The sequence below is a fragment of the Dendronephthya gigantea genome, unplaced genomic scaffold, assembly GCF_004324835.1.
Source record: "Dendronephthya gigantea isolate DGI-Jeju-01 unplaced genomic scaffold, DenGig_1.0 000013F, whole genome shotgun sequence".
NCBI lineage: Eukaryota > Metazoa > Cnidaria > Anthozoa > Malacalcyonacea > Nephtheidae > Dendronephthya > Dendronephthya gigantea.
In genome coordinates, this window is record NW_021163023.1 from 322,267 (window position 1) to 344,871 (window position 22,605).

Below are 22,605 nucleotides of genomic sequence, written 5' to 3' on the forward strand. Positions count from 1 at the left end.
ACGAGTTGAAAATGAACTGAACGTGGAAATCGTACGCGAAATGCCTTATTTTGCCTCCAAATTAATCAAAAAGAGCGCTTTTAACTTCATAGATTCATAGCGTGGGATCGAGCGTCGAACATCAATTAATTAATAGTCTTTCACAAGAGCAGAAATTGCTGTATCGAAACTTTTTTTGCCAGTTGCTGAAGTTATACCAAAGCGTAGGGGAGATTTGGAGTCCATTAGAGTCGATTTAAAGCCGCGTTTGATCTCCAGGAGGTCATGGAAGGCAGATCAGTGTCGCCCGCTTGCATGAGAGTGTATATTCTGTTATTTAGCCCAGGGAATATTCATTTTCATACATGCGCGGATGTTAAGAAATTTTACAGTCAGTAAGCTAGTCTTATGTCCTTTTCTGCAAAAGACCCTTAAATTATTTTTAAAACCCAATAAGAATCTTCGGTGTCGCGCGTGCGGTCTCGTGATCATTCCGTGATCTACATTGTGTCCATACAACATGAAGTACTGTCATGAATGTGTGACGTTTTGGTGACGTCATCTCCTGAGGAATCGTACGATTTCAAGATGGCTTCCTACGAGGTCAAATTTCAACATAGTTTATTCAATACGCAATGATGCCGCGAAAACTAGATTATACAGGATAACAATATCTCAGCATCCTCGGTTAGTTTCATCATGTTTCAAAGACAGAGAAACTGGTGGACCGAAGTTATTTGGAAGCCAAAAAAAGCCCACTCCTTGGAGCAATTGAGGTAAAGTGAATATAGCCTGTGTTATCGTTGTGTTGTAATATATTCGTGTTGTCAATGGTCACAAGATTATGCTCTCATGACACGTCATGTTGTTTAAAAGTTTTAAGATGAGTAAAATAATGAGTATGTTTGTTGATATTTTCCCCCCAAACGAATGTACGTTTGAATGGTTCAGATTCTATATTGCACATTTATGTCGAGGGTAAAATTAGATTAGGACATTAGATTTATCGCGACAAACGTCAACTATTCTCTGAATAATATTTACTACGTGACTAATGATAAGAATATATTGTTGGTAGAATGTGATAATAATACTTCTACACGGCTAACTAGACGCTAATCATGCTATTGTGTTCTCAAATTTTTTTTAAATATTACATTGCGATAATTCTGTCGAGTTTGCGATGTTCATTTGCAGCTATGTACGCTGTAGATTGTACAAACATGAAATTCAACACCAGAGCTAGAAAGAGCATATTAGATTGAGTGAAAATGGGAATATTTCCTTGGGATGTTCAAAATAATTGCACATACTTGTATCATGTGCAGGAAAAATATAAATTTCTGGCCTGAAAGTTTCTTAACTTGCAGATCATATACCCTAATCTTTATCCTAACAACAGGTCATTTTTTGAGTGACAAATTATTAGCCAGAGGTCATATTCTAGGTCATTTTCAGAGGACAAGCATCATATGACATGTGTTACAACTTATGGATTAATAATCTTGAAATTTTGCATGGTGAATTCAGAATTTAAATTATCAATTTGTAGAAACACCGTACAGAGTCTTTGTTCCGATATGAACCCGGGCCATTATCAGTCTATTTTAGTATACTCTCATACAGGTAGTTCAGCTCTGATCAGCCATCGATGAAAGTCAAATTTCATGTTAAAATCATTTCCCTTAATTTCATCCACAAGTATTTGTTCACTCAAACATTTTTAGATAGATGCAATACAATTCATAGCTAAATTATGGATTTGTAGAAACACCATGCGTATTTTTTATATGCAGGACTTTCAGTCTGTTAACCAGGGCCTTCATTGGACTCGGTGCAGTTCACATTTAAAATGTAACAGATTTTCTATTGCTGTAAAATTTTATCAAAATGCTCAGTGGTTCCCAAATTCAACTATTTCTGCAACTTTTGATTGGTTTTGTGACATTGAAAACATTTAGACAATGATACATTCCTTTGTGCAGAAAATGCATAATGCACTCATAGACTGTAAGATGTCCTAATCACATGAATTATAATTACTTTTGCTAGATATCACCACTATATTCTTATGAAAAATGCTGTCGTCACAGATCAGAATCGTTCCTTGCTGGTTGAGACATTTCGTTCAATTGCAGAGATACTCATCTGGGGTGATCAAAATGACAGCACAGTTTTTGAGTAAGTCTCTCTCAATTTTTTATCATCTGACTGTTGTGACATCCCCCCTCTAAGATCCCTCTGTTGCCATATTTTGTTGCTAATCTGTGTGATTACAGAGCAATGGCAATGTTTCGCTTAGAGTATTTCTTTCTTACATTTTGGCCCCTTTAGAGCACACTCTGAGATCCCCTGGGCATTTTCCCATCACTGCCTCCCTACCCCTCTCCTGTTGGCCTTGCTGTATATTTCCCTTTCTCTTGTTGACCTTCATTGCTTTAACTATTGATGTGATGATATCCAGTGTTCTCACAATGTAAATATGCATACTTTTTACTGCGGGGAAAGATGCCTTGAATAGGCCTATAGACAACGAGCATTTGAAAAGATTGTATTAAATATTCCTCCCTCGATCTCTCGATAGATTCAAACTTCTCTAAGGAAATTTCTGTAGAAGTGATAGCGCCGCTGAAGATGTACAACGTTTCTGGAAGGAAATTAAATCCCTCAATTTTTCAATTGTATCTAAATTATCCTCGCATTTGTCAGTGGATACCACCTAGAATGAGCATCTGCCTGCTCAGATCAGAATTTTGCAAAACAGTACAGACCGTATTAGGCCTGGTTCAAATATTTGTCTGTGTCAATATTAGTGAGTTTAAGATGCACCAAATCTACGACGCAGACGTGAAGTCATATTGCCGTTATTTCAACAGTTTTAGTAAACAAAGTCAGACCATATGGAAAGAAAGTTAAAACCTGGTTCTTAATACTAGTGCCTGTTTTCACTTCACGTCGGAGTCGTAGATTTGGTGCATCTTAGGCCCGTTCATGTGCCGAACCTGATATTAATCAGCTAAAGTCTTTCGATTAGTTCATTCGCATTCGATTTGGCACACGAAAAGTTCGATGTTTAAAACGGGCGGGCCTTAAGCCGGTTTTCCACTAGGCGGAATTTTTCGATCGAAAATTGTGACCGGTGAAGTGAAGTGAATTGAGCGAAAAATTCCGCCTTGTGGAAAGCTGGCTTTAAAATCTTTTGTCCTTCACAAAAACGTTTGTTTTTCATTTCGATAGCTGTCAGGCAAATTCTCAACTTAGCGAGATTTTATTGATTATATTTTGTATTCTTTATTTCTAGTTTCTTCTTGGAGAAAAACATGCTTTTCTTCTTCCTGAAAATCCTAAATCAGAATCCCGGAGCCTATGTTTGTGTCCAGCTCTTGCAGACATTGAACATCCTCTTTGAAAATATCCGTCATGAAACATCGCTTTGTAAGTTCTTCTCATGTAGAGAAAAATTATCGAATCATAATGCTACATTATGCATAAATGATTTTAAAAGCATGTTATGTTGCGTGAATTATTTGATCAACGAGCGTAATATATACCTTAGTATTCCTAAAGTGAAGATTTTCTCAATCATCACTATCCGTAATTATCACTGATTATCCGTAGTTAGCATAAATTATCCGTAATTATCATTAATCATCCGTAGTTATCATTAATTATCCGTAGTTATCACTAATTGTACATCAATTATCCGTAGTTTTTTCGCCACTCAACTCGACCATTTTTCAGACCAAGTAAAAATAGATATCAACTCTGGTTTCTGGTTTCAAAAAATCGCGCTTTTGGCGGCTTGTTAATCAAGTATTTTACTCACAATAGCGTGATGAAGTTGGATTAACTTTCTTTTCAAACTCAGCACCATTGGTTTGAATCGCTCACTCATTTCTTGTATTACAACGTAATATTTTTCAGATTACTTATTATCCAATAATCACGTCAACTCAATCATCATTCACAAATTTGACTTCACAAATGAAGAGGTATTATTCTTAAGCGCTGTCGCTTTTTTCTTTTCTCTATCAATACGTACGATCTAAATCAATTTTTCTCATTCTTTCTAGATCCTGGCATATTACATTTCCTTCCTGAAGACTCTCTCCCTAAAGCTCAACCTTCACGTCATTAACTTCTTCTTCAATGAGGTATTTGCAAATAGATAATAAACAAGCCTTTCCCCTCGCTCACCTATTGCCACAGAATACCTATCAGAAGTAGAACTCCTGTGCTTTTTTCGTAAGTGTGATTCGTCATGATTCGTCACTTAGCAAGTGCATTAAATTAAGGCAATCACCCCCCTGCGAATGTCTAAAATGACCCCATTTTTAGTGCAAAGTTTGAGAAACTTTGCAGTATTGTGATGAGTGGCGAAAATTCAAACGAGTCAGTAAGTCAGTCAGTCAGACAGTCAGTCAGTCAGACAGTCAGTCATAGTGTAAACTTTACGGGGGGTAGATTGATTTATGCGTATACTACCTTTTTGTATATGATCAGTAATTTAAAGTTTTTAAATCAGTTTAACTTGCTTTATTTATTAATTCTCTACATCCCTTTTGCTAAGTTCACCAAAATATTGAGGAATTTTGACCGTTACTGTAAATTTTGAAGCATTGCTTTTCCGCGGTTTGGGTTTTGTTTCAAAGGGATTTGCGCAGATTTGCCCCCGGAACACCCGATTTTTTTCCTATACGTCGCAACTGCGCATGTGCCGTCGAGCCTTCAACATTATTCACGATGTAAAGAAACGAGGAGCGACGACCATTGCTTCAAAACATTCCGGGCGTAAGAATCGTGCAATTCTTTGAGAATCTACGCAATTTATGAACTTATGTTATGAATTACGAGCATTCAATTCGACACAAATATAATTTGGAAGGTTTATTCCATAAATAGAGCTACATAAGAGGTTAGGAAGAAACGACGCTGTGTTGTTTATGTATTGATAGATCTCTAATCTCTTACGACGAATATATATTATGTCGATAGCAAGTCGATACCTGGTATTCTGCATACAGTACATAAATGATACTATACAAAACGGGCATTTTGTGCAGTAATCAAATCATTTTGGCGGTATACAGTATTGATTATAAGTATATTGTTTTGTATCGATTTACGCGTCGAAGTATCCACATCATAGACATAATATGCAGCGCGGTTTATTTACATTTTTTACAACGCAACTATTTTTGCTATTCTTATGAAATGACAGTAAATTGTTGCCATCATATAAATGTAGTGAATGTAGTCACAGTTGTTTGACGAAGAAAAGAGACTAAACTGAGAAAATCGCGCCCGGTTTATATGGGCAACTAAAATTATAATTTAATAGTGACAGTATTTGCGACTAACGTAACTTGAGTACTTTGAGTAATTTCCTTTTGATTATTGTTTAACCTAGTTCATTATATTTTTACTGGCATAAGTCAAAATGTTTATGTTGGGAAAACGTGTTGCTTAGGTATTACAGGGCATGAAAACTTTGCACTATCCTTGGATCCCTAGTTAATATTGGCAGGGGGGTGATTGCCCCAATATAATGCACTTGCTAAGTGACGAATCGTGACGAATCGCAGTTACGAAAACATAGTATAGAGTTATTCTTCTGATAGGTATTCTGTGCTATTGCGGTCTTGACCGTGACAAGGAAAAAACCCTGGGTACAAATTGCCCCAACGGCTTTCGTCAAAAGGCCTAAATTATGGATACCAATCTCTTCTGTTTAGAGAAAGAGCGATTTCGCGCTTTATACCGAAGCATTAAAGTTTTTTGACCACAAAGAGAACATGGTTCGCATTGCCGTTAGGACATTGACATTGAACGTCTTTCGAGGTATGTAAACACTGAACCCTTTAAACCACTGGAATATTAACATTAACATTGAACGTGTGTCAATCTCGTTCCCCGTGCCCGCGATTCCTCTGGTGAGAAAACAAAGGCTCTGGGATAATCGAAATCAGAAATTATTCTGATTGGTCGTTTACGCTGTTTCAATTTTAAAATACAAAAAACCGTTACAACCCGGAAGCTAGGAATCTTGGGCTCGGGGAATGAGATCGGCGTTTTGTGAGGTATATTATCACAGAACTCTTTATACGACTGGAGTAATAACTTAGCATCAAATGTGGTATAACAACTGCCTAAATAGACAAAACACTTCTCGACGTTTCGACCCGAGGGCCTTCGTCAGGGAGAGTTAGTGTGATTATCACATAGGGTTAGTTAGTGAGTTAGTGAGTCACATAGAGAGTTAGTGTGATTATCACATACTAACTCTCCTGACGAAGGCCCTCAGGTCGAAACGTCGAGAAGTGTTTTGTCTATTTAGGCAGTTGTTATAACACATTTGATGCTAAGTTGTTTAAAGACGCTGCCACGCTGCTCCTTGGTTACTCTAGAATAATAATATTAACTAACATTGAACGTCTTTCGAGTTATATTATCACTGAAATCTTTATACCACTGGAATGATGTCTGGCGTTCTCTGAATCTTGAAAGACAGCGCTTCTTTTTGTTTGTCTTTTCAGTGAGCGACAAAGCGATGCTAAATTTCATTGTGAACAAAACGGCAGATGCGTATTTTTGCAACCTAATCTGGTACATTGGTAATCATGCGATGGAATTAGACAGATGCTCTGTGAAAGAGTCTGAGTATGTTTGTATTATACTGCACAAACGGTTAACCCCCCGGGGCCGGTTGTTTAAAAGCCGGTTAGCTTAACTCTGGGTTAAAGCAAATCTTTACGTTAATATTTTTAATCCCTTGTTTACAAAGTTGAATATCTTTTTTCATAAATATTTTCTGGACGGATAGAAGTCATATGTTCTAACGTTTTAAAACAAACAGGGTTTCAGAATCATATAAACTAAAACACTCAATTGAAATTTAACTCAGGGTTAGCGCTAACCGAGTTTTGAACAAGTTTTGAACCAGTTTTACTGTATAATTGTATAATCTAGGGGAAAAAACGCGTGGATATTTAGCCCCGTTTATACAACACTCAATTTATCAGCATATATAGCACGACAAAAATGAATACCCGTGCCCAATTTTATTAGTGCTCAAGCTACCTAAACAGAGACCGGTCAAAAAGTAGTCAAAATTTCTGCATTCCGATTGGGTTACTGAAAATATAACCAAACTTGCTGATTGGTCTAAAACGATTTTGATTGAAACCTTGTTTCAGCCATGCAACGAAATGAAAGGTAGACATCTCTTAAAAACAAACATTTTTTGCAGCCATTTGCACTGCGGACGATTGAAAGATCTTGTGGCTGACCATCTGGACCACCTCCATTACATCAACGATATCTTGTGTTTGAATATTTTGGAACTGAACGAAATACTGACCGAATATCTACTGGATAGATTGATCATCCCTCTCTACCTATATTCACTGGTGGCTGATGAAGATGCCCCACTGGTTTGTATCCTATACTCAGACTTTTTTGAACCACTAAAAACGCGCATGCCACCCTCTTCCCTCGGACTAGAAAAAGACAATTGCAATATTTTCTGCTCTACCCACTCTTTACCTTCTCTGATCGTCATATTGACATCACGTGTCGTACATGTAATCGGTCAATAGTTGCATTATAGACTACTTTTTATCTATGCATGAAAATGCAATTAAATTATACCACTGCTGTAAAGAGCGGGCTAAAATTGGTAGAAATACACAATTTCGTTGTGAAATGTTGTAAAATACGGAAAATACGGCCTCCCAAAATTTTTCCTTTTTTACTACGCACGGAAATTCTTACCATGCACATTCAGGCCAAAAATGATAACAATTTCCGTTTCTCCTAAAAACAAATTTGCAAACTTTGCAAGGCTGTATTTTCCGTATTTTACAACATTTTCGCAACCAAATTTGGTATTTCTACTAATTTTTGCACGCTCTTTTCCTTCAGCAGTGGTAATTTGATTGCATTTTCATGCATAGTTAAAATCTATAAGTCTATAATGCAAAAGGTCTATTGCATAAGTGGATTTTCTCGGGAGTCCTCCCGAAAAAGCGAATAGTCAAATCCGTGTGTCGGTATTACGATAGTTTGAAATTTCAGTGCTTCTCGTCCCAAGGCTGCCATGATGGCATCATTATGATTGCAACTATAATGAAAATGACTTTCTTTTTAGCAATGTAAACCACAAGTTGGCAAACTCTTCGCTCTTTACCTTCTTTCACAAGTGAGTTTTCAATGATTTTATACAAAAAAGGCTTAGATCTTAATCGAAGGACATTGGAAGTACATATATTTCTCAGTTCAAAATACTTCCAACGTCTTTGCCCCTTGAGTTCTGCTTGTTATTCTTGCTTTGTTAGCGACTGTTTACTCCCATTGTCCCAATTTCGGGATGTGATGATATTTCTTTTTTTCCATCCAGATACTTCTCATAATCAAGCACCCTCCACTGGTGTCTACCCTGACTGATGTTATCCTACAAGGAGAAGAAATAAATATGGACAGTTCACCAAGTCATTCACCACTCAGTGCGCGCAAGGTATGGGATAACATTAATCCAAAACAGATGTCAGACCTGTATGATTTATTTTTTCATAGCGGCAGGAACCATACACAAATAACTTCGGCGAAATTAGGTTTACTTGAAGTATTGTGCAATGTTAGATCACATGTATCGCAGGCTCCTGTTTTCAAAACGCTCTTGCAACGCTTGAAGTGGAATTTGTTGTAAGTTGCATGAGAAATTGCACAGTGTAACAGGGCCTTTGTGTGAACGAGAAAGTAAAAGTAATTTTTACATTCATTCGTGACGTCTCTCGATCTGCTCTTTAAAAACGTCCTGTGATGTGAAAGAAATTTGCTGGCGGACCTTCTCAAGCCATAACAGCTGTGGAAGAATTTTGCTTTTTTTTCTGTTTTAAGGCCCTGTTACACTGTGCAATTTTTCACGTAACTTGCAATACAATTGTTTGTTTCAACTTGCAAAACAAATTTGGTTACAACGAGACAATTTTGGTTATACCGTCTATGGACGTTTTTACACTTACATTTTGAAGACTCGTCACTAAAAACTCATCGGTTAAAAGCAGAATTGCATTGCAAGTTGGAAGAAATATTGCACGGTGTAACAGGGCCTTTAGTTATATGAAGCAGAACATGACAATATGTGTTCTTTCTTGACATAGAGTGGTGTTTCAACTGGTCTACGCGTTTTCGCTGCTCCCGAGTCAAGTTTGGAGCAAGCGTTGTTGGCTTGTGGTATTAACAGCGAAGGTTACACAATTACAAATAGATTGAATGAACTTGCGAGACAACGATCAAGACATGTCGCAAATTCCAAATTTTACACAAAAGGTACGTCCGATTTAACCTACGTAGCCACCCCCCTATGACCTCTATACAGTGACTGAATGCAACGCTATATGTTTCCAATTAAGTGCCTGTAAACAAGGAGGAATTTCGGTTTAAACTAATCGAGCGTTTGTTTACATTTTCGGGCTAAGCCAATCAGAATGCATAAATTTTTAGTACTTCATGTAAAATGGAAAATCATGTACCTTTTTACCGGAGTAGTTAATATTTACCTGCATTCTGATTGGTAACTAGGAATTTAAAAAAATTACTGATTGGTCGAAAACGAAGACAATTTCACTTTTCAGTGGGAGAAAACTTGGAGATAACTTTTAGTTAAGAATCCACAGTCTTCCTTGGTAATCCATTGTTCTGTGTAATTCCAGACAATTTGACCCGTCAGAGGGAGATTCCTGTTAATCAGGATTAAGAATCCCAGAACTCCGTCTCTCTCTCATTAATTTAAGACAGTTTTTCTCTTTAGACAATTTTCTCGTGAGTGTTGCCAGCTATTAAAAAAAGAATGGTTTTCATGCATTTTACAATAGGTGGAAATAGTGAGAAAAAATGGCGTCCTGACGAAGCGAGACAAAGAGCACGACGGGAAGAAGGTAATAAAAATGACGTCACCGTTTCCGAAAGTGTCGCCAGCCCATCTGAAAATGACGTGAACGGTCGTGGGTCGCCGAAAGGTAAAGTTGGGATTATACTTACTGTGACGGATATTAAATGGGTGTCTGTAAATACAAATTGGTTAAAATTTTTCGCAATCATTATTTTAGGAAATTTAAGTGACTCTCGTGAAGTATCCATGGGTGATACACCGCTCGGCCAGGTGACCGGCGATGATGACGATGGTGATGGCTTAATGATAAATAGCAGCAATGAAGCATCGAACGAAGTTAAAGGTTTGTTCTGTTATACAGCAGAAAAATACAAAGATTGCTTAAATATTTTGTATATTCGCCCAAATTCTCTGGTCACAGAGAACTCCTAGTCGTTTTCACTTAAGTATAATTCGACCTGCTTTTAATGGTCAGAATTGTGTTTGTAATAAACACTCCAGTCAAATTCTTACCAATGTTGCGTTCAGCGTATATAGTTCAGTTACGAACCACGACGAATTTGCGCCACTGGTCTAACAGTACACTGGATATCAAAATTGAAACCAAAGCTTATTGAACTTCTAAGAACCCAGAACAGACGAGAAAATATAAGCGCACGGGCAGTTTACATTTTAAGACAGCTCACCACATTAAGATTGATTTAAAACCTGTTTAATACTGAAACCCAAGCCATTTAAATACGTGATTACTCAGAAAGATCTTTCCTGGGGTTCACCTGATGGATTAATTCTTTCCAATTAGGTTTCGGAGAGTTCACGCTGGCTCCGTTCTCTTTGACATGCACCGGTTGCTAAATCCAGTGTATTATTGCATCAGTGATTTTTTTTTGCTTCTTTGAAGGTTTTACGACGGAGGAGTCAGCCATTCCCAACAGAGTGAAAGTCTCAGATGTAGCACCACCACTGGCAAAAGTAAGTTTTTTCATATCTTTCAAACTATGTCTGTCGATGTTACTTCTCAATATTTCTTATTGTATTCTTGGCGAAATACGATCACACTATTCCTAGTGCACTATTAGAAAGAAAATTTGATTTCGATTTTAGGAAATGGAAACACCATCTAAAACTACATACAAATTTTTATTGTGTTTCAACAAGTGTCGTTTGATTTTTTGAAATTAATACTTAACGTGCGTAAAAACACATCTCATAAATACAAGATAATCCTTACAAACTATTGTACGAAGGCGAAATCCTACCGTATAATAACTCTCACTATTATCGTGTTTTTTTTAGAGCTTTCTTGTGAGGCCTGTGGATTTTCAACCAGACAGGTATTGCATCTTTGTGTTGAGTATTCTTGGGTTATGAAATTAAATGATAGCATAACAGAATCGTTTTTGTAGTGTTGAGTTTTTTGGGAAAAGCAAACTCTTTTGCCAATACCCTAAAAAATTGATGAAAATCCTCATGCACAACGTTGTTTTATTAAAGGACTTACGTTGAAACTTTAATCAAATCTCTGGATTGTTCACGTGACGACCGCGAAGCATTGTTTACACTGTGTCTGTTTCACTCTCTTATCAAAAACCCAGGTATGGTAATACAATTCACAATAGTTTATCGAAATCGTGTCGCAAGGAAAACTGACGTCTTGTTTTCTTGATATTCCAAGCGCACAGACCCCCCCCCCCTTGTTTAACCATGGTTATAGACAGTTGTTTGAAAGAACATATGTCGTCGTTTTATTCAGGTGTTGATCCAGATCTCTTGAGATCCTTCGGCCTGTTTCCCAGTCAGGTGAGTCCTTATATAGTACATTATCTCTATATGAAGTAAAAACATTGAGGATAAGGGATAAAGATTCTGCTCATAACATTAGGGAGCTTTAGCAGTGACTAGAAGTACGAGATTCGCCATTCTCGCGCGTTGTTTGCTTATGCCATCAGCCAAAACTCGTAGTCATCGAGCTTTCAAGTACGAGTTTGTTGGTAAATCTCGTACACGAAAACCCAACGACTACGAGTTTTGTCAGATGGCGTAGGGAAAAGCGCCGAGCTTTGCGCAAAAATGACGAACCCTGTACTTGTAATCGTACTCGTAGTCACTGCTAAAGCTCCTTATTAGAGGAAGGGAACACAACGTATTTAAGAAATAGCGCTGTTTACATACTTTTTGAGATATTTTTATAAAAAAGATTTTTGGGTTTGCAAACATCTCATACAAAGCAAATTTAATAAAAATCTGTGAGAGAATTTTGTGCCTATCGTTAAAATTTGTACGAATTTATGTTTAGCAATCAGAGCATTATAATGATGATCTTATTCAAGCTTTGATTAAAATCATGGAACAGGCATCAAAACACGGTATGTACATAAAACTTCATGTAGCTTTGGACGTAAGAGGAAGCTAGTAAACTTGGTAAAAGTTTCAATTAAAGTTTAATTTGGTCTTAAAGTTAATGTATGTTGTAACTCAATGGGCACAAATCTGTTTTGTGCAGAAAATACTGTCTGTCAGTTTATACCTCCCGTAAGTGTGTCAATTTTAATTGCTATGTAAACTAAACAGTTTACCCTATCTGTTTAGAAGAAAACTTTTCAATAATGCAATACTGTAGTGATTTGACGAGTAATGGTTACGAAATCTGTTATCAAACAATGGCTGAAATCATTGTGTTTCTTCTAGTGAATAAAGTACGTTTGGTTACTCTACAAATGGGGATTATTTTACTCAAACAATTAGTTTACAATGGTCACCCTGGAGAAACTGTTTTAAAAGACTTTCATCTTGCCTTGCTTGAGGTAATAATGTGAATCCTTCTGTAAGAAATTGGAAAGTATTTTCTTCAAATTCGATATTTAGGTATTTTTCTTTTCCTAGAACGTTCGTGAGTCTTGTACACTGGAACTTCGAAATTACTACAAGGTGAGCTAGCTGAAGTTATTCTTTTTCGAAAATTTTTGAAATTTGCTTAGAAATCAGTCCACGGGCAACTTTAGGGTGATTTTACATCCAAACCAAACAAATTTTTCATCGCAAGTGTTTTTGACAGCTTTTTATAATAAACAAGACGCCGTTCTGGCGTTAACTCCGGCGCACGTGCCAGTCTTCAATATAGAGCTTCTGAACATAAACAATACAGTTCGCGTATTGTTTCGCATACATATTCGCATTTAGATGCCTTACGAACCTAAATGTTCGATCGCGAAATTCAGAAGCACATCGCAGTATAGAAGTTCAATTGTTCAAAAATGTAAATAAACCGCATGATACACTTTGCCTTTGGAATTCGCGCTTATATAGTTGTATTAAATCTTCGATCCTGTGCAAACTACGCGACGTGTCAACGCGCCCATACACGACCACATCATCTTGTTAAACGGCGAAATAGCAGCGATATTATTAAAATAGGACCGGGTCTACATGTATCAAATATATTCTTACTCCAATTCAATCTAAACTTAATCGAACAGCATGAAAAGAACGGTTTATTTGTTCCTCTTGGAGGAATTGCCGTATCATGCGAGCGAAATCGAATCGCGCATTGGAGAATTAGCCAAAGCTGTGCACCACAACTCTTGGGAGATAAGACTGGGACGTAGATAAATACGGTCACCTACACGTTTTAAATACTAGTATATTTCGCGCCATTACAGACTTGCGACGACGAAAAATAAAAAAAAAACAAAAACAAAACAAAACCGGGGCGAATTTTCAACTCCGTCGCTGACGCCGGAGTAACTAGCCTGCTGGAGCCGGTTAACTTTCAACTGTAGCTATAAGAACAGAATTGGCCCATCAGAGTTGTGTATTTCTGAGTTAACTAGGATTTTTTAACTATGCAAAATGTTGTTAACAAGGTTTATAGCTACAACCGGCCCCAGAGTTATAATAACCATGTCTTTTGACCAATTATGAAAATTAAACAGCCAGTGTGACCCAATTATTCATTTTAAAGGTTACAGTCCGTAACGTAAACAAACGCTTTGTTGACATTTTGAATCCGTATATTTCCTAAAATATCGAGAACTTTCACAATATTTGACACGCTTTTAGTTTTCTATACTCCTAAATGAATATGAGAGAGAGTTTATGTTCAGAAATATACGAAACATGCGAAATTTGAGCAATTTTGAAAGAAGTAGACTACCCATTGTTATGAATGCGCAGAAGCGACTGTCTGTAACCCCCCTTTAAATCTCGTTTATTATTAACGCTGATATGTGCATTTGCCTTAAGGGAGATGATGTATTTCTTGACATGTTTGAAGCGGAGTATAGACAAATGAAGGTGAGGACATTAAAATGGAATCGGACGGAATCGTTTCCCGCCAAAATAAACGAGCCAATCATACCCATCTTTTATACTTATTTTATAGTATTCTCTTTTTACCTGTGGTAATTTATGTCCTTCTTGTTACCTAGATCACAAGTTATTATGCAAGTGGCCCATTAGTTATAGCTCACAGATAGCTGAACAATCTGTATTTACAAATTTTATTTGCAGGTGAAACCATTAAACGTGGAGCATTTAATGATGGACGCCTCGTTACTCCTGCCAGTGACTGCAACGCCTTTGACTGGAATCGAGTTTTCCAAGCGCTTGGCTTGTGGCGAGGTGGAACACACTCAGAGAGTACGTATTTTGCTCAAGGTTTACAAGCTCAAGGTTTACAACCAAACCGGATGTTGCGTTCCCCTGAACTTGAAAAATAAGTTTATTGGCTTTTTGCTCTGCTCCATGCAACTGATGCAAGTTGCGATCAGAGCACGGAAGTTGCCTTTCGAGTTGCAACTGTCAATTACTGATTTATATAGCTACTATACGAACTTGAATTTCCCCTTTATACGCCTTTTATATTCGCTTTCCGTTTAATCTTTTTTTTTTCTTGAAATTTCTGAATTCAACGATTAGACAATGAACTTTGGCCAGAAATATGAATATTATTAATTTCGGCGACACGAAAATTTTGCGACTTCCGGTCGGAAATTGCTCGAAGCAAGTAGCAAATCAAAATTGCAATATTTTTAAGTCGTATATGTGCTTATAAGCTGCCGAGGCGCGCGGATTGCAAGTTAGCTCATATCCTGCGCTTGTGTGTATAAAAATTGGCAATTATTGAATTCGGTTTTCACATGATATGAAGAATTATCAGGCCGAAGTTTGTCATTATCAACCGAAGCCGAAGGCTGAGGTTGATAATGACAAACTGAGACTTGATAATTCTTCATATCATGTGAAAACCGAATTCAATAAATGTTTTGTTATTTATTTAAAAGAACGAACATGTATTCCTCAAAGTTGCCGAACCTTTCACTTGAGGAAGCCATTGTGTTGATGTCTTCGCCATTCGTGTGACGTCAAACGTGGGATACGACTATTTATCACACTAAAGTCGTATCACACGTTATGACGTCACAGGTTGGATATGACGATTTCACACATGGCTATTAGCCAATCACAGACTGTGAATTCTTTTGAATAAATAATAAATTGCAATATTCGTATAATGAAATTACAATATTGCAACATTCAGGGAAACACCACAACTAGTTTGCACTATCGAAAGCATTATCGAAAACGTCATACATATCTTACGTCAATCACTTTCTCACAGGCTGTCCGTGTTTTCCTCATGGTTCGCGAGTTAAGTTTGACAGTTCGCAGAGAACCCGAACGACAATTACCTCTCTCAAAAGTTGAATACTCTGTCAAGGAAAGTGAAGTCTTAGATCTAAGTATGTATAGATATTATGTGTTCAATTCCTGCATGGTTGTAGGCCAATATGTAATTCTTCTTCTGTTATTTCCAACTTAACAAAGCTATATCTATGTTTCAGATAACAGCGATCTTATATCCTGTACTGTTGTGGATGAAAATAGGTTGGGACGCCCAAATTTTGTCCTCTATATATTTATCTACTCAGGCTTGATCTGTTACATTCAATTGAAATAAGCCTTTTGTTTTTTAATTCTTCATTTTTAATCCTTAGAACTTTGCGGCGTTTTCTGGTGATCGATGAAGCACAGTTTATTTTGGTTGAGCCCGACACGACGAGGCTTGGTTGGGGAGTGGTCAAATTTGTTGCTTTATTGCAGGTTGGTGTCTTCCACAACTATAATCCAAGCTCTTGTGTCATGGAGCATTTAATCACGCTGTAGTAGAATTATTACAAGTCTGAAGAGTGCGTGCACTATTTGTGTTTTTTCTTTTGGAAACAATTGGAAACATTTTATATTTTCTTTCAGAAGGTTATAGATATATATATTTTATGATATGCAATGTTTTATTTTGCGATCCTCCCATTGTAAAAAAACAATGTGCGGTTATCGTGTTTGATTCACCAATCGGGAAGCAGTATCTCAACACTCATACATTCAAACAAATTTCATATTTCCGCGCATCCATGCATGCTTTATACTCTACTATATAGGCAAAGACTGGTTATACGTGGCTACAAATTTCCCAAAGAATAGTAATATATATGTAATGTATATTTTCTTTCCCTGGGTATATAAACTATATATTTCCCACAAAACATTAGTAATAGACAATTACTTAAAGGTTTCCGTGTTTGGATGGCCTGATCCAAACACGCGGGAATGTTGCGAGAGTTAAAAAAAGCGCGCGAAACACAAGTCGGAGGCGAGTGATTTTGCGAGCTTTTCTGTAACCCAAGCAACATTTCCAAATATCAAGTAATTGTTTTATAAAATAACAACAACGAGGTAGTGTGCCAAGTTTGATTTCAAAATGCGAATTAAATCTGCGTTTTTGCATGGCCTGATTCAAACACGGGCTTCGACCAATCTGAACACGTGTTATATACATGTTATTTTATAATATATATTCACATACTTCTCTATCTGCTTCTCATAATTAGGACGTGGAAATCTCTCCCGACAAAGACGACAGTCGATCATTATTTATAACGATCCATGAACCGTTTGCGAGGTCCACGCGTGGCCCACGAAGGCCATTGTTGACGGCAAAGTTTATGTTCGATGATTACATCCGCTGCATGTCTGCAAAACAGCGTCTGCATCGCAGGCGAACATCATTACGTCATATTAAATTACAACGTATTGCTCAACTTTTGGAACTTCCAATCATGGCTGGCCCAGCTCAGCAATTCTTCTCTATGACTCCTCCGTCTTTTTCTCAACCAAGTATTGCTAGTCCGCAAGGTTTCAGGAGTCGCCCGGGGGGCGCAGTTGCTGTCTCGGATGTAACCTCAAATTCGGAAGAGAAAACAATAGATGAGCCTTTAAACACTGCTGTGTCAACGAACACTGACATGGAGGATGAGAGCCATCGTATGGCAGCCCCAGAATCATGCCTACACCCGTCTCAGACCGCTGGGGACCAAGCTCGCACTCTCGCTAGCGTCCTTGACATCTCTGACCAGCGGAATACTCCAGAATCTGATGATGTAATTGAACTTGCTTCGGATGTCCTTGATGCTTCTTCGTCGGATGACGCAATGTCGTCGCAACAATGTGACGCCGCAATGGCTGATAGGAAATGCCCATCTGCGCCCGCGACACCAAGAGGACAGCGGCGTTTTGGTAACTCAGAATTTCATATCATAGAGTGGAGAGTTTCCGATTTGAACAGAAATAATTCCATGTCAGAACCGTCGCTGTTATTACAGCACAATGATTTAACGTCTAGTGGAGACAGTATAAGGCCGTAGATTAAATGAATCAAATACAAAACTATGAAATATATATTTATTCAAACCGAACAAAATTATTACAAGGAATACTTTTATATATAGTTTTGAAAGATAGAGTATTTTACAACACTTGCATTCTTGACTGGTAATCCAGTCTCCAGAATACACCAGTCACTAATATAACCCTAAACCTTTTTAATCCAATTCAGTTTAAAAATATGATAACTGAAAAAAATGTAGCTAACGTCAGCAAGACAGCAACATCAATCACTACAATTCTAACATTCAGCAAAAGCCGAAAATCTGCAAAAAAATGTTGCGTGTAAATAATGGCACCTAAATATCGACCCCAAACCTGATCTATTAATACACCGGATATAGCAACTATACCTATTAAAAAGTAGTTTGAATTAATGAATTGTTATATCCAGTGTTTTATAAGATCATTGATTTTAGTCTATTGTAACTATTATTTTACGGATTTGGGTTTCGGTTTCAAAATTTGGTGTATTCTCGACATAAATTTCTAAAATCAGTCATATTCCAATGAAGCTCAATATTATTTTATCCAAAATTACAATATATATTGACGATGATACAAATAATAACATGGCTCTTTATACCTGGAAGCTGGATGTTCAAAAGATTTGTCGTGCATTCATTGTGAAAATATAGCGCGAATGTTGTTTTTATTTGTATTTGCGAAATTTTTCTAAAATGTGTTAGCATGCTGAAAATGGCTTCAAATATTTACTAAGACTAATCTCTTTCGGTTTTGAGCATAATTTATTTGGTTTGTTTCTGGAACATTGAAAAGTTTGTCAATATCTGGCAAAATGGTACCCCTTAATTTAAAAGGTAAGGTCAGTCTTCAACCTGTTAACACAATTTTGGAAAATTTTTAAAAAATGGTCAATTTTGACTAAAATTGTAAGGTACCCTTGGGGCACAGGGGGTCGTTTTTAGGAGGTGGTGTATAAACGTTTTTAGGAGGGGAATAAACGGGGAAAACCTGAACTGTCGGAAATGAAGTGGCTGTACGCTAAGCGATGGTACGTCTTGTGGAAACCACAGTGGTCTCGCAAATAGTCTAGGGAAGACCAAAGTGGTCTCGCAACTTGATGGTTCGAGCCTTGCATGCATGGAGAAAATGTTTCATCATGACGGAACTTTGTTAAAGGATAAAGTAAATGAAATAACCATAGCTGTTCAGCAAAATATCTCGTAGTCTAGTGGTCTCCCAAGTAGTAAGTAGATGGTCGAACCTAGTATAGCTGTTTTTCATTATATCCTTTAAAAGAAAGGGTAAAGTAAAATTTAATAATAGCCGTTCAGCGCAAGATCTCGTAGTCTAGTGGCGAGACAATGATCTCCCAAGTGCTAAGTCCCACTATAACCGTTTTTCATTATGAACTTCGTGAAAAGGATAAAGTAAATTAAGTAAACATAGCCGTGTAACACAAGATCTCGTAGTCTAGTGGCGAAGACCATGATCTCCCAAGTGGTAAATCGATGGTTCAAATCCAAACTTACCTTTTTTTCACTATAATCTTCGTGAAAAGGATCAAGTAAATTAAATAACCATTACCGTTCAGCACAAGATCTTGTAGTCTAGTGGCGAAGACATTGTTTCTCTGGTGGTAAATCCATGGTTCGCCTCCTACCATAACCGTTTTGGTGGTTTTTTTTAATGAAGTAAATTAAACGACAGTATGCGCTCAGCACAAGGTCTTGTAGTGTTGTGGTCAAGATGTTTGTCTCATGTGTCGACTGTTAAGGGTTCGAATCTCATTTTAGATGAAAATTTTCGTTATTAATAAAACATGGTAAGGTTATGGTGAATAAGTTAGTGTAGGTTTCCAACAATCACCAGTTAGCCTTGTGGTAAAGTCGTGGACTATCAAGTACAAGATCGTGGTATCAGGATCAGCATGGTACGTTTCTCATGGCGGAAGAAAAAAAAGAAAAAACAAAAAAAAACAGGAAAAAAAGGAGTAAAATGGGATAAAATGGAAGGTATGTTGCTCTGGGGAGGTTTGTTCTCGGTTAATCTTTGCCAAATAAAGTTAATCTTTAGAGAAATTTAGGGAAATCAGGGGATAGGTAGGGTGAATGGAGGGTATATGAGTATAAAAAGACTTAGTAATTGGGCGGCCCCGACTCCCGGGGGCAAGGGGGGCCCCGACTCCCGGGGGCAAGGGGGGCCCCGACTCCCGGGGGCAAGGGGGAGGGTATAGGTGAGAAAACAGTATATAAAATGTTTAAGTCTTTTTGTACTCATTTAAACCTCTTTACCCCTATTTATCCTCCTTTTTACTCCTATCTATCCCTACTTTTACTTATCCTCATATATCCCTAACTATCCCATAACACTCTTAAATGTTTGAAGAAAGCTTGCTTTGAAAGTCAGGAAAGCCGGGGGAAAGAGAACCCCCCTCTGTCTACTCTTCGCCCAAGGCGAGGGCATATTAGCCCTCTCGCTCTACTCCTCTCACACTCACAAATTCTCACTTTATTACCTTGTTTTTTTTCGGTCTATCCAGGACTTGAACCATCGACTGTATACTTGGCAGATCACCCTCTTCACCACTACACCACCAGTTCTTGTGGTGAAAGCCCACAGTTTTTTATTTTACTTAATCTTTTTTTGGAAGGACTTTGATGAAATAGAAGAAAAAAACATTCCCATCTAGGACTCGGAGTCTCGAACCTCCGCCTTTGGACTCGTGGAGCACTGCCCTCTCCAGTACACCGCACGAACTTGCGGAGAAAAGTTATACTTTTTTATATTACTGAATACCTTTTGGGTAGGATCTCAAATGAAATAACAATTTAAATGAGTTTACTTTAATGTTCATGATTTATTTTCTTGTCTAAAACGAACACAACTGCATCTTATTCGTAGTTTGTAACTTAAATGTCGTTAAAATATCACATACAGATATGCAGTGCCTTAAAACACTATCTTCCCAGTAAGTTAGTTATATGCGGCCCAAGTGAAGCTAAGGGTTATGGTGCAGTTTTTTGTATTTTTAATGAAGTGAAGTCAAAGTAAAGTACAAGAATTAACAATGCATTTCAAAAAGATTTAAACGAAAAAAGTACAAGAAATAAAGATATATTTCAATGTGGATAACGCGTGTGATCATGAGGCAACATGCATGCACCTCGTAGCCTCGTAGATTACATCTGAAATCGCAATGGAAGCAAATATCCAGTTAAACACATATTTAAAAGTTCTTCGAAGAAACGATTAAGTCAAATAGAGAACAATAGCTTATCGACAAACGATGTGGTCGTCAAGCAGTTGTTAAGACGTTGGTCTCTATTTATAGTCCAAAGGTTCAAATATTAGATTAGCGTATTTTATATTCCACGAACCAGCTAGACGAAGCGGCGACGAACAGTCTTGAAATAAATATTCAATATCTGTTTAACTGGATATTTGCTTCAATTGCAATTTCAGATGTAATCTACGAGACTATATGAAGTGCATGCTAGTTGCCTCAAGACTATACGCGTTATACACATTGAAATACATTCTCAATTTTTGTATTTTTTTCTTTTAAACCTATTTTGAAATGCATTGTTAACTCTTGTACTTTACTTTTACCTCTGTTCATTAAAAATACAAAACAATCGCACCGTAACCATTAGCTTCACTTGTGCCGCATATAACCAACTTATGGAAAGATAGTGCTCTAAGGCACAGGCATGCTTTAAGTTGTGTGAGTTTTAGACGAGAAAATCAATCATGAACAATAAAATGAACTTAGTGAGATTGTCATTTCATTTGAGATTCTACCAAAAAGGTAGTAAGTAATATAAAAAAGTGTAGCCTTTCACAGCAGGTTGTGGTCTTCGGGTTAAAGCAGTGCTCTCCGAGTTTAAAGGCGGAAAACTTTTCGAAAAGGGTTAGTTCAAATAAAGAACAATAGGCTTTCGACAAATGACGCGGTGGTCTAGTGGTTAAGACCGTGATCTCCCAATCTCGGGACAAGGGCTCAAGTCCTGGCAATGCAAAAAATTAGCCTTGAAAATTTCGGTATGACTTGTAAGCTTGAAAAAGTTAAGACACTCAGCTTTCAGGAAGGCTGTAAATTTGAAAGGAATTGAAAGTAAAAAAAAATTGAGAAACATTTGAACAATTTTCGCTTGATAAAAGTACGTGGAAATTGATAAAAAAACGCAAGTCAAAAAATATTTAAAAACATGTGTCTCTTGAAAAAACTCAAAATTAGAAAACGTCCGACTAAAACAATAAAAAAAGTTTAAAAATTTCCCGCCTTTAATGCTAATGTTTACGTACCTTAAAATAATTTTTTTCACGAAAATTTGACAGGGTGATTTTCTCGAGACTGAAAAAATTTACTTTTTTTCACTTTTTTGAAATTCTCTTAGATTTTTTTTGACCAAGAAGTTTTTTGTCTTGGGCTACCTGTGTTGGTCATGACACAGGTAGCCCAAGACCAACACAGGTAGCCCAAGACAAAATACTTCTTCCTCAAAAAAAAATCTAAGAGAATTTCAAAAAAGTGAAAAAAAGTAAATTTTTTCAGGCTCGAGAAAATCACCCTGTCAAATTTTCGTGAAAAAAAAATTTATTTTAAGATACGTAAACATTAGCATTAAAAGCGGGAAATTTTTAAACTTTTTTTAAAGTTTTAGTCGGACATGTTTTAATTTTCAGCCTTTTTGGAGACACATGTTTTCAAACTTTTTTTGACTTGCGTTTTATTATCAATTTTACGTACTTTTATTAAGCGAAAATTGTTCAAATGTTTCTCAATTTTTTTATACTTCCAATTTCTTTCAAATTTACAGCCTTCCTGAAAGCTGAGAGTCTTAACTTTTTCAAGCTTACAAATCATACCGAAATTTTCAAGGCTAATTTTTTTGCCTTACCAGGACTTGAACCCTTGTCCCGGGATTGAGAGATCGCAGTCTTAAACACTAGACCACCGCGTCATTTGTCGAAAGCCTATTGTTCTTTATTTGAACTAACCCTTTTCGAAAAGTTTTCCGCCTTTAAACTCGGAGAGCGCTGCTTCA

At 37.1% G+C, this 22,605-nt stretch overlaps 1 protein-coding gene across 1 annotated transcript; it reads left to right on the forward strand.

The window, feature by feature from the left end:
- Positions 1–566: 566 nt before the first annotated feature.
- On the forward strand, positions 567–18,092 carry LOC114519494 (protein CLEC16A-like). Its single transcript, XM_028539633.1, has 26 exons — positions 567–755; positions 2,032–2,160; positions 3,281–3,414; positions 3,904–3,971; positions 4,053–4,133; positions 5,715–5,820; positions 6,516–6,639; positions 7,229–7,412; positions 8,129–8,179; positions 8,378–8,494; positions 9,141–9,309; positions 9,855–9,998; positions 10,089–10,214; positions 10,773–10,843; positions 11,168–11,205; positions 11,366–11,466; positions 11,625–11,671; positions 12,168–12,237; positions 12,560–12,675; positions 12,755–12,799; positions 14,114–14,164; positions 14,381–14,509; positions 15,492–15,612; positions 15,715–15,757; positions 15,868–15,973; positions 16,759–18,092. Exons 1-26 carry the CDS (start codon positions 679–681, stop codon positions 17,569–17,571), a joined length of 3,261 nt encoding a protein of 1,086 aa, XP_028395434.1. The 5' UTR covers positions 567–678; the 3' UTR covers positions 17,572–18,092.
- The last annotated feature ends 4,513 nt before the right edge of the window (positions 18,093–22,605 follow it).